At 51.0% G+C, this 14977-nt stretch overlaps 1 protein-coding gene across 15 annotated transcripts in view; it reads right to left on the bottom strand.

The window, feature by feature from the left end:
* The window catches only part of MYO18A (myosin XVIIIA), a 100787-nt gene extending 85832 nt beyond the window's left edge, over window positions 1-14955 (bottom strand). For all 15 annotated transcript variants that reach the window (XM_044939491.2, XM_044939492.2, XM_044939493.2 and 12 more), the window contains exons 1-2: window positions 14822-14955; window positions 1289-2369 (exon numbers count right to left, since the gene is read on the bottom strand). In XM_044939491.2, the coding sequence (XP_044795426.2) occupies window positions 1289-2287 (999 nt within the window). In that variant the 5' untranslated portion in view covers window positions 2288-2369; window positions 14822-14955. The remainder of the gene's footprint in view (window positions 1-1288; window positions 2370-14821) is intronic.
* Between the last annotated feature and the right edge of the window lie 22 nt (window positions 14956-14977).

The raw sequence follows: 14977 nt of genomic DNA, 5'->3' as shown, positions 1-14977 counted from the left end.
AGAGTGTCCTGACCCCACCAGCCCCAGGGTAGAAGAAGGTCGGAGACCTGACTCCAGTGCTTCCTGCCAGAGCCTAACCCTGCCGCTCCCAGGCCCTCCAGGCCCAAGATGCTGCCAGACTGAACAGCCAACCGAGCGTCCACTTCCCCTCCCTGGGAGAAAGCTAGGACGAGGACTCTGCCTGCTTCCTTAGCATTTCCTCCCACTTTTGACTTTGACACATCTGGCCGGTCACTTAGTGCTGAAAGGTCCCGGCCAGGCTATGCAGTGGTCAGGCTGCAGGGACCAGATCCAGACAATCCTAAAACCCACAGGCAGGAGAAAGGGAGGGCTAGAGCCAACTTATCCCTCATGGATTGTCTCTAGGCAGAACATTCCAAACTGACATGTAGCCACGCTATCAAAAGTCCCCTGGGGTTAGAGATATCCATTCCCCTAGAGACCTGCTCACACATCTAATCTCAGTGTCTTCTGCTCCTATGTTACCCCTTCCATGGCTGTTTTGTGTGGGCTGGATATGAGTTGAGATCTCAGGGACAGTCAGGTCATACTATCTCTGTAGGCTAGATCCCTGTTACCTTTCCAGGGCTGTGCTTTTCTTCTTCCAGGAGATAATAAAGACTGTTGGAGCCCAAGTGATCTTTATAAATCAGATCCAGTCACTTCCCTGCTGAAAATCCTACAATGGTACCATTTCACTGGACTAAAATCTAAACTCCTACCATTATTTACAAGGTCCTCCATGATCTGGCCCCTGCTTATCTCTGCAACCTTACCTGGTGTTCAGCTCCTCAGTTGCTCAGGGGTAAAAGGAGGCCTGCAGTCACCTCCCCAAGAGCTATACTAAAGCAGCCACACATTACAGACGTCCCATGTGAGACCTGATTTAAAATAATTTATCTTTTTTTCACCTCCAATACATAAAAAATGGAAATCCCATATTTTAGTTCACATACCAGTCTGGACTAGTAGTAGTCCAGAGTGTCTCTCATAGCTGGAAGTGGCACATGTTAGCTTTCTCAGTGCCTCAATTTAGGGCTCAGGACATACAAGCCCACGCAGGTATCATACATTCTGTATTGCGGTGTATCACATCTGCTGGGGTCACTTCTCCCCACAGGCCAGATAAGTTGTCCCAGAGCCCAAGGAGTGGATCGCATCACCCCTTGCACTTGCTAGGCTCTAATGATAGCTATTGGGTACCCCAACCAAACTCCCAGGTACAAACACCAGAGAGGCCAGCATACCCAGTCCCCGCTCACCCCCGGCTGCCCAGGCAAACACTCACATGGGCTGGCTCCCTGCGGAGTCCCTCCACGCTCCGCAGCCAGCTCTGGCTGAGCTCACTGAGCTCTGGGATAGGCTGCACCTTGAGCCGTACGCTGTCCCCAGACTGCCGGATCATCTCCACAATCTCATCCCTGGACTTGTTCTCCACCTTGAGTCCATTGATCTCCACCAAACGGTCACCGGGCACCAGCCCCAGGGCCAGGTCCTTGGTGCCCGCGCCAGGCTCCGCAAAGTGAACCACCCGCCTGTAGATCTGGCCTTCGGGCCCCCGATCCAGCATGGTGGTGCGCCGCAGGGAGAAGCCGAAGTCCCCAGTGGGCCTTCGCAGCAGTTCTAGTTCCCGGAGGGCAGGGGGTGGTGGGGGCAGCACCGGGGGCAAACGCAGGTCAGCCGGAAACCTCTTGGTCACCAGCTCCGGGGCTCGGGACCGAGGTCCTGATCGAGGGATACCTGGGCCGGGATGCTGCGTCAGCTGTCCCTCCAGGGTCCTCACCTCCACCTGCGGAGATGGGGCGGCAGAGTGCTCTGAGGGGGTGGAGGTTTCCGACGTGCTCTCGTCCCGGCTGCGCTGGGAGAAGGAGAAGCGCTTGGCGATCATCTGCGAGTTCTGCTTGGCCAGGGAGCCGAACTTGGCCGCCCGCTGCAGCACCGAACCCCGCCCGCCGCCTTCCTCGCCCTTGAGGTCGTCGCTGGAGCTGGCTGTGCTCAGGTGGCCCGAGTCCAGGACGACGCTGCCTCTGTTGCTGTCTGAGTCGATGTCCGTCAGGTGCAGGTCCGAGCCGCTGGCCACCTTGATGGGGATGGGGTTGGAGATCTCCAGGCGCGTCCTGGAGTCGCGCTTGGAGGAGCGGTTCAGGTTGAAGAAGCCGCGACGCAGGCTCATCTCTTCCAGGCTCCGCAGCTCCGCTGCCGACATCCGCTCCTTCTTCTCCTTCTTTTCCTTCTTCTCCTTCCGCCCGCCATCTTTGTCCTTGTCTTTCTTCATGAGGTTAAACATGGTGGGGGCGCTGTTTCCAGGGGTGGCACCCCCAGAGGATTACGGGTGCTTAGTACAGGGCCCTTGTGCCTCGCCCTTGGCGCTGCAGACAGAAACAGAGAGAGAGAGGTTATTCCAGCAGAGCCCAGACATGGCCAACCAATGAGCACAACTGCCCCTCACCAAGTGCCAGCTACGTGCCAGGGGCTCTGTCTCACCCAATACTGTCTCGAGGTGACCCTCATAACACTGCTATGGGTGTTCTTGTTACTGTTGTTCAGTCGCTAGGTCGTATCCAACCAACTCTTTGCGACCCCCATGGACTGCAGTACACCAGGCTTCCATGTCCTTCACTATCTCTCTGAGTTTGCTCCAACTCATATCCATTGAGTTGGTGATGCCATGGATAGGTCTATCATTACTCCCATTTTACAAATAAGGAAACGAGAGAAGTTTGTAAAAGCCCAGACTTCAAAATCTTATCATTTCCTGTAATCCCCGATAGACCCACGCTTAGGTGTACACAGCGATGGCATCTGGGAGCTCTAACCTCCTAGTTAAGAGGATGCTGTTGGGGCTTCCCTGGTGGCTCAGTGGTAAAGAATCCGCCTGCCAATGTAGGAGACACAGGTTCAATCCCTGGTCCAGGAAGATGCCACATGCCACGTGGAGCAACTTAGCCCATGCACCACAACTATTGAGCCTGTGCTGTAGACCCTGGCAGCTGCAACTGCTGAGCACATGTGCCACAGCTACGAAGCCCGGGGGCCCTAGAGCCGATGCACCCTAGAGCCCGGATCCCCGACAAGAGAAGCCACCACAATGAGAAGCCTGAGCACCACACTAGAGAGTAAGCCCCCACTCACCGCAAGTAGATAAAAGCCCATGCAGCAATGAAGACCCAGCATAGCCAAAAATAAATCAATAAATAAAATTATTTTTTTAAAAAAAGGATGCCATCAAGCCAACCTGGGACCTAACTTAAGATTCAAACACAAAGGAACAAGGCAAGTGACCTTCCACAGCCACTGTCCATTAAGGCACCAGACATCACATGCTCCTGGGCTCGTTCCTAAACCTGCTACCCCTGAAGCAGCAGCCTGAGCCACCGCTGGACAGATCTCAAAGAACCAACACTTATTTAATGACTGCCACTCACCAGGCATAATGCCAGGCCCTTTACACTATCTCATTTGAACCTCACAGCATCCCTGCAAGGTAGGTATCATTATCTCTACTTTGCAAATGAGAAAACGGGGCTCCGAAAATTAAGTGTATGTTATGTCACACAGCTAGTAGGTGGCAACTGCAGGATTCAATGGCAAATGTTTTCTTTCTAGGGCCTGGGCGCCCACGGTGAGGCAGGGAGGGAAGTAAGGGGGAAGTTCCAGACTGAACAGAGGACACACAGCTGCAAGGTGGGGGTGGGGTGGGGTCTGCTGGATAAACAGGATCCTGAAAAACTCACATCCTTTTCCCCAGACCGACACCTAAATATAGCCTTGGGAAGTAAGTTGTGGCATCCAGAGAGAAAAACCTAGCTCCAGAGCTCTAGTGTTTATGGTACCAACCTCCTCTCATCCCTAAGCACACCTGACTGGGGACAGGACCAGAGAAAAACCTGGTGGGGGTGGAGTTGAGAGAGGTTTCCTTGTTCTAACCAGCAGGGAACAAGAAGTAGGCCATACCACCTAATTAGAAATTAAATGTAATTTTTTCTGTCTCTGTGAAAGCTTCCTGCTCTGAGTTCTAGACCCAAGACCTGCAAGCTTACTCTTTGCAGCAGTGAGCTCTGGCCAAGCCCTGGAGAGGCCCTTCCTCTCAGTGCACCCCATCCTCACAACCAAGAGGGCATTCCGGGCTCCCCATTCTACTGAGGATTCCCAACCCAGGTACAGTGCCTAGGAAGGCTTCAAGGGCCAGGAATGCCCATGGGCCCTGGGGTGCTGGTTGATTGTTTCTGCTCCACCCAGTGCCCTGACCCATGTGGCTCCTGAGAGATCATTGTATCTTTTCTAGAGCAGCACTGTCCACGAGAAATATAATTCAAATCATATATGGAGTTGTAAATTTTCTAGCAGCCACATTAAAAAAAAAAAAGGTAAAAGGAAATGGGTAAAATTAACAATACAGTTTATTTAATGTAAATATATCCAAAATATTGTCATCTCAACATGTTATTTATATAAAAATATTGAGATATTTTACATTCTCTTTTCCATATTAAGTCTTCAAAATCCAGTGTGTGTTTAGCATTTAGAGCATGTCTCGATTCAGACAAACCACATTTCAAGTACAGTAAGTCCCCTACATATGAACAAATTCTGTTTCAAGAGCATGTTTGTAAGTCCAGTTTGTTCACAGGTCCAACAAAGCCTAGGTACCCAACCAACACAATCAGCTATATAGTACTGTACTGTAATAGGTTTATAATACTTTCCACATAAATAATATGTAGATAAAAAAACAAACACAAAAAATAAAGAAAACATGTTTACTCTTACAGTACTGCACCTGGAAAAGTATAGTAGTACAATACAACCAACAGCTGGCATATAGCGCACATTTGTATCTTTGAAAGTTTGCAACATGAAGGTTCTTAAGTAAGGGACTTACTGTATTTGACAGCCCTGTGTGGTTTGTGGCTATCAGATTGGGCAGCACAAGCCTAAAGAATTCTTCTGTTGTAGAGCATATGCAAAGAGGTGGGAACAGCTCTCTGTAGACCTAGCAGGTACCCTTCTCCCCCTCTGACCTCAGTTTCTACCTGGTAAAACAAAGTTCCCTTTGAATTGTTTAGTTCTTACTGCTCCATGCATAGTACCTGGGGGTGGGAAGCCAGGAAATCTAAGGGCCCAAGAAGTACAAATCCAGGAACAGCCCTGGCCAGCAGCTGCACCTGGACTGATACAGGGTGGCAGAGTGCCTGGATCAGGTATTGTCTCTTCAGGGCTCTATTTCAACATAGGGAGTCTTTCTCTCTCCTCCTGAATGCTGATGGGGGTGTGGACAGACCTACCATATATTAGGATGAAGGATCTCTGGCTGATCACTGCCCATCTTACTCTCACCCATCACTACCTGCATGCTCTTAAAAGGCTAGCTTAGAAGATGGTTCCAGAGGGACCTGTGGGGGAAATGGGGAAAGAAACCCACCCTGGGGAGTTGGAGGGAACAAACCAGTATCTGAGCCACAGTTCAACCACAGAGAACCCAACTGCCTCCAAAGCCATCTCACCAACACACCTTTTAGAGTCTCCAGTTCTCACTCTGCAGTCCTTACCCAATCCTGGCTCTTTGCTGGGGGCTAGGTATCTGAGCAGTATCAACGGAAAACAGCCCCAGAATTCTAGAATCTTTGGGCTGTCTCGGCAAAAGCTTGTCCCTCACTGTCATTGCAGCTGGCAGAAGCCGCAGACGGTCACAGCAGCAGCACAGGGGGACGGTGCTGGCAGGAAATGTTAGAAGATCTGGTATCTAGGCCTGGATCTGCCAACAAATCACTGGGGGACCTTGAACCTGTCACTTTGCTCAAGGTTGGACGACATGATCTAGGTCTCTTCTAGCTCTAAAATTCCAAATATCTAAGTCTCCTGTGGACACAGGTTATTTATTAACTTTCTGCCAAAGTCACCCCTCTCTCATCCCAATCCCTGGGGCCTCTGGAGACTAGATCCATTTCAGCCCTTTCCTCATCACCCCCTGTCCTGCCACTGTTACCTGCACAGCTCACAAGATCCCCCCCTTCACTGTTGTCCCACCAATTGCCAGGCCTGGCTGTGGCCTGGGTTCTCTCCTGTGCCCCACGTTTAGAGCTACTGGCAGCGTCCCCCTCCAGGGTCAGACCTGCAATACAGCTGCAGCTGTTTCTTATGTCTCAGAGCCTAGTTCGCCAGAGACCTGGGTTCTGTCAACTTCCTGTAGACCTTGGACTTTGCTGCATCTCCTGTCCTCAAGTTCAAAGTCTCTGGTAGCAATGATATCATTACCTCCCGACTCCTTTCAGGCTGCAGTTTCTACCTACCTCCCCTTCATCTCTCACTCCCTCCAGTGATGCTAACTTTTTTTGATCCACTTCTCTGCCTTTCACCCGTCACCCTACTCCAGGAGGTCTTTCCTAATTTTAAGTGGAGGAAAGGTATGTATGCAAATTAGGATATGTACCTGAATCATCTTGACCGTGTGTGTGTGTGTGTGTGTGTGTGCATGCGCGTGCGCACACGCGCTCAGTCACTCAGCCATGTCTGCCTCTTTGTGACCCCATGGACTGCAGCCTGCCAGGCTCCTCTGTCCATGAGATTTCTCACGCAAGAATACTGGAATGGGTTGCCATTTCCTCCTCAGGGAGTCTTCCCAGCCTAGGGATCAAACCCACGTCTCCTGCATTGGCAGGAAGGTTCTTTACCACCATACCATCTGGAAAGTTCCCCATGTCGACCCTACTATCCCCCAAATCTAAGCAGAATACCATTGACTCAATCAACTCAGCTGCTTTATCACATTAAGACATAAAGCATTTTGAAGACAAGGACCATTCAATTCAAATATGCATGTATTGGGCTTCCCTGGTGGTCCGGTGGTAAAGAATCCACCTGGCAGTGGGGGAGACACCAGTTTGATCTTTGATCTGGGAAGATCCCACATGCCATGGAGCAACTAAGCCTGTGCTCCAGAGCCCAGGAGCCACAACTACTGAGCCCAAGTGCCACAACTACTGAAGGCCTGCACCCTAAAGTCTGTGCTCCACGACAGGAGAAGCCATCTCAGTGAGAAGCCTGGGCACCGCAACTAGAGAGTGGCCCCTGCTTGCCACAACTGGGGAAAGCCCAAGTGCACCAACAAAGACCCAACACAGTCAAAAATAAATACATAAAACTTAAAAAACAAATATGCATCAATTCAATGTACATGGTCATATGATGGAATACTGCTGCTGCTGCTGCTGCTAAGTCATTTCAGTCGTGTTCCACTCTGTGCGACCCCATAGATGGCAGCCCACCAGGCTCCCCCATCCCTGGGATTCTCCAGGCAAGAACACTACTCAGCAATAAAAAGGAAACAACTACTGATACACACAACAAGGATGAATCTCAAAAACATCTCTTGCTGCTGCTGCTGCTAAGCCAGTACAGTTGTGTCCGACCCTGTGCGACCCCATAGAACGGCAGCCCACCAGGCTCCTCTGTCCCTGGGATTCTCCATCTCTTATGTGACTATAAAAGAAGCCTTGAACTACAATTTGGTACTATTTATATGAACTTCTGGTATAGTCAAAGTACTATAGGGAAAAAAAATCAGAACAGTGGTTACCTCTGGGAAGCAGGGGTGGGTTGGGAGTGGGAATTGCCTGAGAAAGGGCATGAGGGGACTTTTGGGGGTGATGTTCATGTTACATATCTTGATGAGGACTAGGGTTAGGAAAGTTACAACCAGCCTAGACATCATATTGAAAAGCAGAGACATTACTTTGTCAACAAAGGTCCATCTAGTCAAGGCTATGGTTTTTCCAGTGGTCATGTGTGGATGTGAGAGTTGGACTGTGAAGAAAGCTGAGCGCCGAAGAATTGATGCTTTTGAACTGTGGTGTTGGAGAAGACTCTTGAGAGTCCCTGGGACTGCAAGGAGATCCAACCAGTCCATCCTAAAGGAGATCAGTCCTTGGTGTTCATTGGTAGGACTGATGTTGAAGCTGAAACTCAATACTTTGGCCACCTAATGCGAAGAGCTGACTCATTTGAAAAGACCCTGATGCTGGGAAGGATTGAGGGCAGGAGGAGAAGGGAACGACAGAGGATGAGATGGTTGGATAGCATCACTGACTCAATGGACATGGGTTTGGGTGAACTCCAGGAGCTGGTGATGGACAGGGAGGCCTGGCGTGCTGTGGTTCATGGGGTTGCAAAGAGTTGGACATGACTGAGTGACTGAATTGAACTAACAGATGTAACAGTTATCCAGAAAAATTGGTGCATTTCATTGGATGAAATACTCAAAAGACAAAAAGAATTATAAACAAATACTGAACTCTAGTTTATGATATGTATGCTAACGTTTTGGGGGCAAGGTTTATTTAGTGTCTGTTACGTACTTTGAGATGCATCAAAAATGTAAGATGGAGGAATTCCCTGGTGATCTAGTAGCTAGGATTCAGCACTTTTACTGCAATGACCCAGGTTCAATTCCTGGTCAGAGAACTAAGATCCCAAAAGCCACGCAGTGTGGCAAAAAAAAAAAAAAAAAAGTAAATAAAGTTAAGATGGCTTAGGGTTGTATCAAGGGATAAAGATGTGGTAAACAGGAGAGTAAAGTGTTCGTTGTGGCTTCCCAGGTGGCTTGGTGGTAAAGAATCCACCTGCCAATGCAGGAGACAAAGGAAACTTGGGTTCACTCCCTGGGTCAGGAAGATCCCCTGGAGGAGGCATGGCAACCCATTCAAGTATTTTTGTCTGGAGAATCCCATGAACAGAGGAGCTTGGTGGGCTACAGTCCATGGGGTTGCAAAGAGTCACACATGACTAAACACACACACACAAAGTGTTCACTGTAGAATCTAGAAGGTACTGTAAAACTCTAACTTTTAAAAATGTTTGCAGAGCTTTGTGATAAAATGTTGGGAAAATATATATATTTATCAAGCACCTTACCAAATGCAGGGAGTATAAAGATAAATAAAATTCATGAGAGAATTTAGGCTTCAGGTATCAGGAAATAAAGCTGAGAACAAATTTGAGTTAATATTGAGGCACTTTTGGGCAAGTCACTTAAGGCAATGACTTAAGTCATTTTTTTTTAAGGGGGATAATAGTACCTGCCATTCAAGCCATGGGAATTAAATGAAATATATATATATATATATATATATATATATACCTTTCATAAAATGCCTAGCCCAGATTAAACCCTCAAAAATGGTACCCAATAGTAGCAGGGCACAGTCTTGCCATCTAAATGGGATGGTAGAGAGGGTGATGAAGTGCACAAATGACTATCGGCACCAGTATGACAAAGTAAGTCTAGACATAGAATCTTTTTTTTTTTTTTACTGTGATGTGAGACACACAGGATCATAGTTCTTCGACCAGGGATCAAACCTGTGCCCCCTACATTGGAAGCTCAGAGTCTTAACCGCCAAAATGCCAGGGAAATCCCTAGACAAGCAATCTTAATGCTGGACAGGACCTTTGTGTATGGAAAGTAAAGCCTAAAGAAGTGAAGGCAATCCAGTGAGAACAGGGCCAAGCTGGATCACACTAGCTCAAGTCCAGAGGCCCCATAAAACTACTGCCGAGATAAGGACAAGCAATTCATAGTTGCAGAAATATAAATGGCCAAGAAATGTGAACAGGTATTCAGCCTCAATAATAATCACAGATGTATGAAATAAAACAGAGATATACTGTGTTCACTTAGCAATTTAGTAAAAAGCACCAAGATTAATAACATCAATCAGAGGATGAGAAGCAGGGTGTCTCATACATGTTGATGAGAATATAAATTGATATAAGAAGGGCAGGTTTGTGGTAGCTATGAAAATATTTAAAGATATATATTCTTTGACAGGGCAATTCCATTTATAGGACATTATAGATATATTCACACAATAAATGGGGTTAATCTTTGCAGAATTGTTTGTAATAGCAAAATTCTGTCGCTCTAAATATCCATCACTAGGGTAATAGCTATAATTATAGAACTAGGCAGTTATTTAAAAGAGTGATGTAGATTTGTGTATACTGACCTGGAAAGATTCTATACTGTCTTGTTTAATGAAAAAAAGAAAGCTGCCAGATAGTATATAATTTTTACTAAGAACTTTTAAGCTATGTATATGTGTGCATATATATACATGTGTATTATGTATAGTGTTTCCACATGGATAGAAAAATGTATACTCTGGGAAAGAGACAAAGATTTTGGGAAAATCAAAGGAGACTTCTGTGTTTTGTCTATATTGTTTTAATTATTGATGGTGAGAATATTTAGCTGGTACGGGTACGTGTGTGTGCACCTGCATGTGTTCACTTAAGCCTAGGGCCTTTAGATAGTGGATTGTGTATAATTTTTCTTCTTCATGCCCTTTATTTCCCACAGAAAGAAAATTTATATAAAATTCTATTTATATAAAATATATGTATTAAACTATAAATACATAATATATAAAATATTCATGACAGGCTTTTAAAAAAATAGCCTGGAAAGATCCATTACACAAATATATCCGTGATTTTCTCTGTGGAGTAGTGGCAAAGAGGGGTAACACTTGTAGACTTGCTACAGATGGAACCTTTTTTTAGCATGTTACTTTTGTGATTTTAAAGTTCAAAAGAGAAAAAAGGAAGGTTTGACAAAGAAGTAAGCAATCTATTTAGCGTTACCGCTGTAAAGGGGTTTGCAAGGGCAAGTTCAAAGCTTGCTTTCTCATGCTTTGAAAAAAGTGACTTGAGGGACTTGGTTAAAATAGATCTCATTGCTGTCTTGTGGCTTTAAGTCGGGGACAGATTTAAATGGGTCACCCTGCAGCTGGCAAAGCAGAAACCCCAGGAAATGGAAACTATAACGTTAGAATCCCAAGACAGGGCGCCCAGACTTGGCTGCTGCGGGTGGATACTTAAAACGGTCAGTCCCCCCATTCTCACCCCCCGACAGCACTCATAAATAAATACAAAGGAAATACTTTCCCAAGAGAGCCGGCCTCTCTCGCTCGGCCTCTGACCTCCCTGAGCGGCCGTTTCCTAAGGCCCCGAGGCCTTGATGGGTAGCTAACCCGGCTCACCCGCCCGCACCGAGCAATCGCAGGAGTGGCCCGGGGTGGGGGGCTCCCCCGGCACCTAGCCGGGCCCCGGGACAGCGCAGGGTGACGCCTGTCGCCGCCGCGGAGCCTCTTCCCGGCGGTGCTGCCGAGCCCCGCTGCGCCCCGTGACTCACGGCCGGGTCACACGGAGCTTATCTGGCTCCAGGTGTGCTCGCTCAGTCCGTCTGCACGCTTCTCACATGACATCAGCCGGCCCGCCCGCCCACTCCCCGCCCAGCCCGCCACCGCGCGGGGAACCTCGGCCCTGGCACCTCCAGGCGGCCCGGTCCGGGGCAGCCGCGGCCCCGCGGCGCCTCCGCAGCGATACAGTCTCCACTGGAACGCAACCATCCCGCAGGTCCCGGGAGAAACAAGTGCAGGAGCTATGCCAGCAGCCCCGCCAGGTCCCCCGCGGCTGTTCCAGGTGCGCCTCCTTGGCCCCAGCGGGGCCTGCCGCAGCCCGCAGGGCACTAACCTCAGCTGACATCCCCACACCCCACCTCCGGGGTGACCTTGAACCAGTCCCGTCCTCTCTCTAGACCTCAGCTAGTCCAACTCCAAAATCTCCAGGGGCCTGAGACTTCAGACATGGCCTTTGCCGAAGAGGTATTCCGTTCAACCACACACGGCAGGTTCGAATCCCGCTCTCCTTCTGACTGGCTGCGTGACCAACAGCCCAGTTATCCGACATCTCTGAATACTAGAGAATAACAACAACAATTCCTTGCGAGTGACTCTAAAGTACTTGGCTGAGAGAAAGGGCCCTGGGCCCTATAAAATCGTCAGTCCACAATTTAAACTGCTGCCTGACTGTAAACTATTTGAAATGTCAAGGGAATGTGTATAATTTACAAGCCACACAATTCCTACCTCAAGAGAAAAGACAGGAAAGTGGGGGTGGGGGGTGGGGTTTTCAGGTCTGCTCCCCACCAGCTGCTCCCAATCCAGCTCCCACCACTGCACCACCTCACCCTCTAATTTAGGCTGCCTCAAAAAATGGTGAAGGGGGTGGGCGGGGAGGTGCAGTGAGCAGACCATAAAGAACCCCAGGGCCTGATGCAAAGCAGAACTTAAAAGCTCCATCAAGCACCCAACCCAAGTCCCGGGGAAGCCTGTTAATCATAGCACAGTGTGGGCTGGGCCCTCCAGTCCCCTCAAATGTTTAAACTACATGGGGCCAGAGCCCCTCGGCTTTACCCGCCACATCCAGGAGAGGCCTAGGACAAGGCCTGGGCCCCAGGGCCACCCACAGGACCCTGCTCACTCGGATGCTCTGGCTCCAGTCTGTGGTGTCCACTCCAGGTGAGGGAGGTCTGGCATGGGACTGACCTCTGGTTGAGAAAGAGTCAGCACAGCCCTCTGCCCTGGAGACCTGTGACACAGCAAGCCTGGATCAAGGCTTCCTGAGTTCCAACAACTCTCTGCTCCACCCAAGCAGGTTGGATTCTCCCTTTCACACAAGCCCCAGTTCTGCCCCTCCCAGTCCACCTTCAGGTGTCTGCCTCTGGGGGGACACTGGAGTTTTCAGATTCAGCTTTCTGAAGACACACGCACCCCTCAATGAGCAGCCACAAACTCATCCAATGAAGGGGGCTCCAGGCAATAGGCTGGCTGCCCCAACTGCCAGGCAGTGAAGTTAAGGGAGCAGGCAGGATTCAGGAAGGGCATATCCACCTGAAGGCTTCTGAGGACAGCCTGGAGCATGAGAGGAAGCCCTCGGGCACACACCCTGGCACCTGAGCCAGGCCAAGAGACTATAAACAAACCAGATATTCAGAGCTGCCAGGCGCCAGGTCATCGATTGTTCAAAGCTCAAAGCTCCCACAGGAAGTGACCATCAACATTCCCCTCCTCCCTCACCCACCCTGCACTCTCACCTGTGACCCTTCTCATTCCCCTAAACCCCCCAACACAATAGTTTTCCCCACCATCTTCCTGAAATTGAGCCCCAGCTTCAATGTTCCTAACCCCAAATGGACAAGCACACCTCCACCCAAGGCTATATATAACCAACCAGTCATGTCCAGCAACCAGGAGGATATTTCCTGGAAAGTCTTCATCACAAAAGGACAGGGGGGAAGCTGGGGAGGTAGCAGGCCACTGACAAAGAGCCAGTGAGGTCTGTCCGGAAGCCAGAGACTTCAGGAGAGTAACTTTCAATATCCCCAAATAGAAAGCAACTTCTGAGCTAAGAGGGTGGAGAACAGGAGGCAAGGCAGAGCCCATTGCCATGACGACAGGATACCAACCTGCCCAAGAAAAGGGCTCCAGACCTAGCAAGCACCTGGAAAGGCAGCTTGACCATCTAGATTCAATGTCTTGCTAAGGTGATCTTGCTCTTAATCACCTGGACGACCTTCCGTCCTGACCAGCCTGACTGCAGTGCATACACACTCAGCTCATTTAACTCTTTATATGGGGGTTTTACTAGGCCTCCTCAGCCACCAGCATACCAGGCACTCCAAAAGACAAAATGAACCCACATAAATCATTGCCATGGTGAAGAGCGGAGCAAATGCAATTCCATAATTTGGGGGGAACCATCTGAGGGCAGGAAGACCTTAGGCAGGAGAGCTCCTCCTAGGAAGCATCCTCCCAGGCCTCCCTGCACAAACACAAACCACGAGGACACTGCCAAACACATGCCCCATTGGCCAAGTGACCAGGCAAAAGGAGCACCGCTTCAAAACCCAGCTGGCAGCCTCCCCCATCCTCCCCCTCCCTACTGGCAGCCTCTCCAACTAATCAGCAGGACACATGTGCCTTGCAACAGGGTGACACCCCCAGCCCCCAGTCCACCCCACCCCCAACAAAGCCCCAATATGCAGTGTGTCCCTGCAGGCCTTATCTCAGCCAGGAACAGCACCCACTCTTTACCAGGCTGGGTACCAGCTGCACCCCCAGCAGGGCAGTGCGGCGTGCGGGGTGGGGGGGGGGGGGTGACGATCTCGAACCTTACCACCTCCCCTTCCCATTGGTGAAGCAACTGGCATGACAGGTTCGCAGGGCGGGGCGTCGGGTCAGTCTCTCCCAGAGGCCTGGGGCAGGCGGGCCGACCTTCCCACACCTACCCCACCCCTTGGCAGGGAGAAGCGAGGTGAGCTGCCAGTTGCAGGGGGCAGCCTGCACGCCCTAATCCCCGCAGCCTACGGTTCACCGCGCCCCCCCCCCCCACCTCATCTTCTGTCCCAAGGAGAGGGGGCCCAGGCAAGCAGGGTCTCCATTGTTTTGCCAGCTGTCTGGCAGCTGCTCCTTTGAGAGGAGCCCGGTGTCGGCCTGGCAGTGAAAGGGTTGAAGGCCGCTGGGAGGGATAAAGGGCTCTTCCTCCGAACCTCGGTCCATCGGTCTGTCGAGGAGGGTGCCTGGGACTTGCCTCAAGAATTCCCCTTACACCCCCAGGCTGCAGCCTGCACCCCGCAGCTCGGGGCCACCTGGGCTCCCCCCAGCCCCGAACCCTCCCAAACTGAAGGCCACCCTGTCCGGCCTCCCCGCGCCGCTCGAGCAGGCAAAGGGGCGGGAGCTCGCCCTCCCGCCCCGCTCCGGATCGGCCCCGCGTCCCCGGCGCCGAGCTGTGCTGCGCGGCCAGGGACCAGAGCCGGGAGTCCGGGCCGCCGCTTCCAGGGGACAGGAGAGGAGGAGGAGGAGGAGCCGGCGGGCCCCGCCGCCCGCCCGCCTTCCCGGCCCGAGCCCGCCCCGCCGCCCCTCCACCCCCACCCGGGGCCTGGCCGGTCACCGAGCGGTCGCCCCCGCCGCCCCGCACTCACCGGCCACCGGAGCCCGCCCGGCAGGGAGCAGGAGCTGAGACGCGGCATCCAGCGGCCCCGGCCCGGTCCGGGCAGGAGCGCAGCGCGGCGCAGCGCAGCGCCGCCCCCCGCGGCCGCGCGAGCCGAACCGAAAGGGAGCTCCCTGCTGGCGGCTCC

This window comes from Bubalus bubalis, chromosome 3 (assembly GCF_019923935.1).
Source record: "Bubalus bubalis isolate 160015118507 breed Murrah chromosome 3, NDDB_SH_1, whole genome shotgun sequence".
Classification (NCBI taxonomy): Eukaryota; Metazoa; Chordata; class Mammalia; order Artiodactyla; family Bovidae; genus Bubalus; species Bubalus bubalis.
Note: the sequence above shows the minus strand (reverse complement) of the source record. Positions and strands in the feature narration are given on the sequence as shown.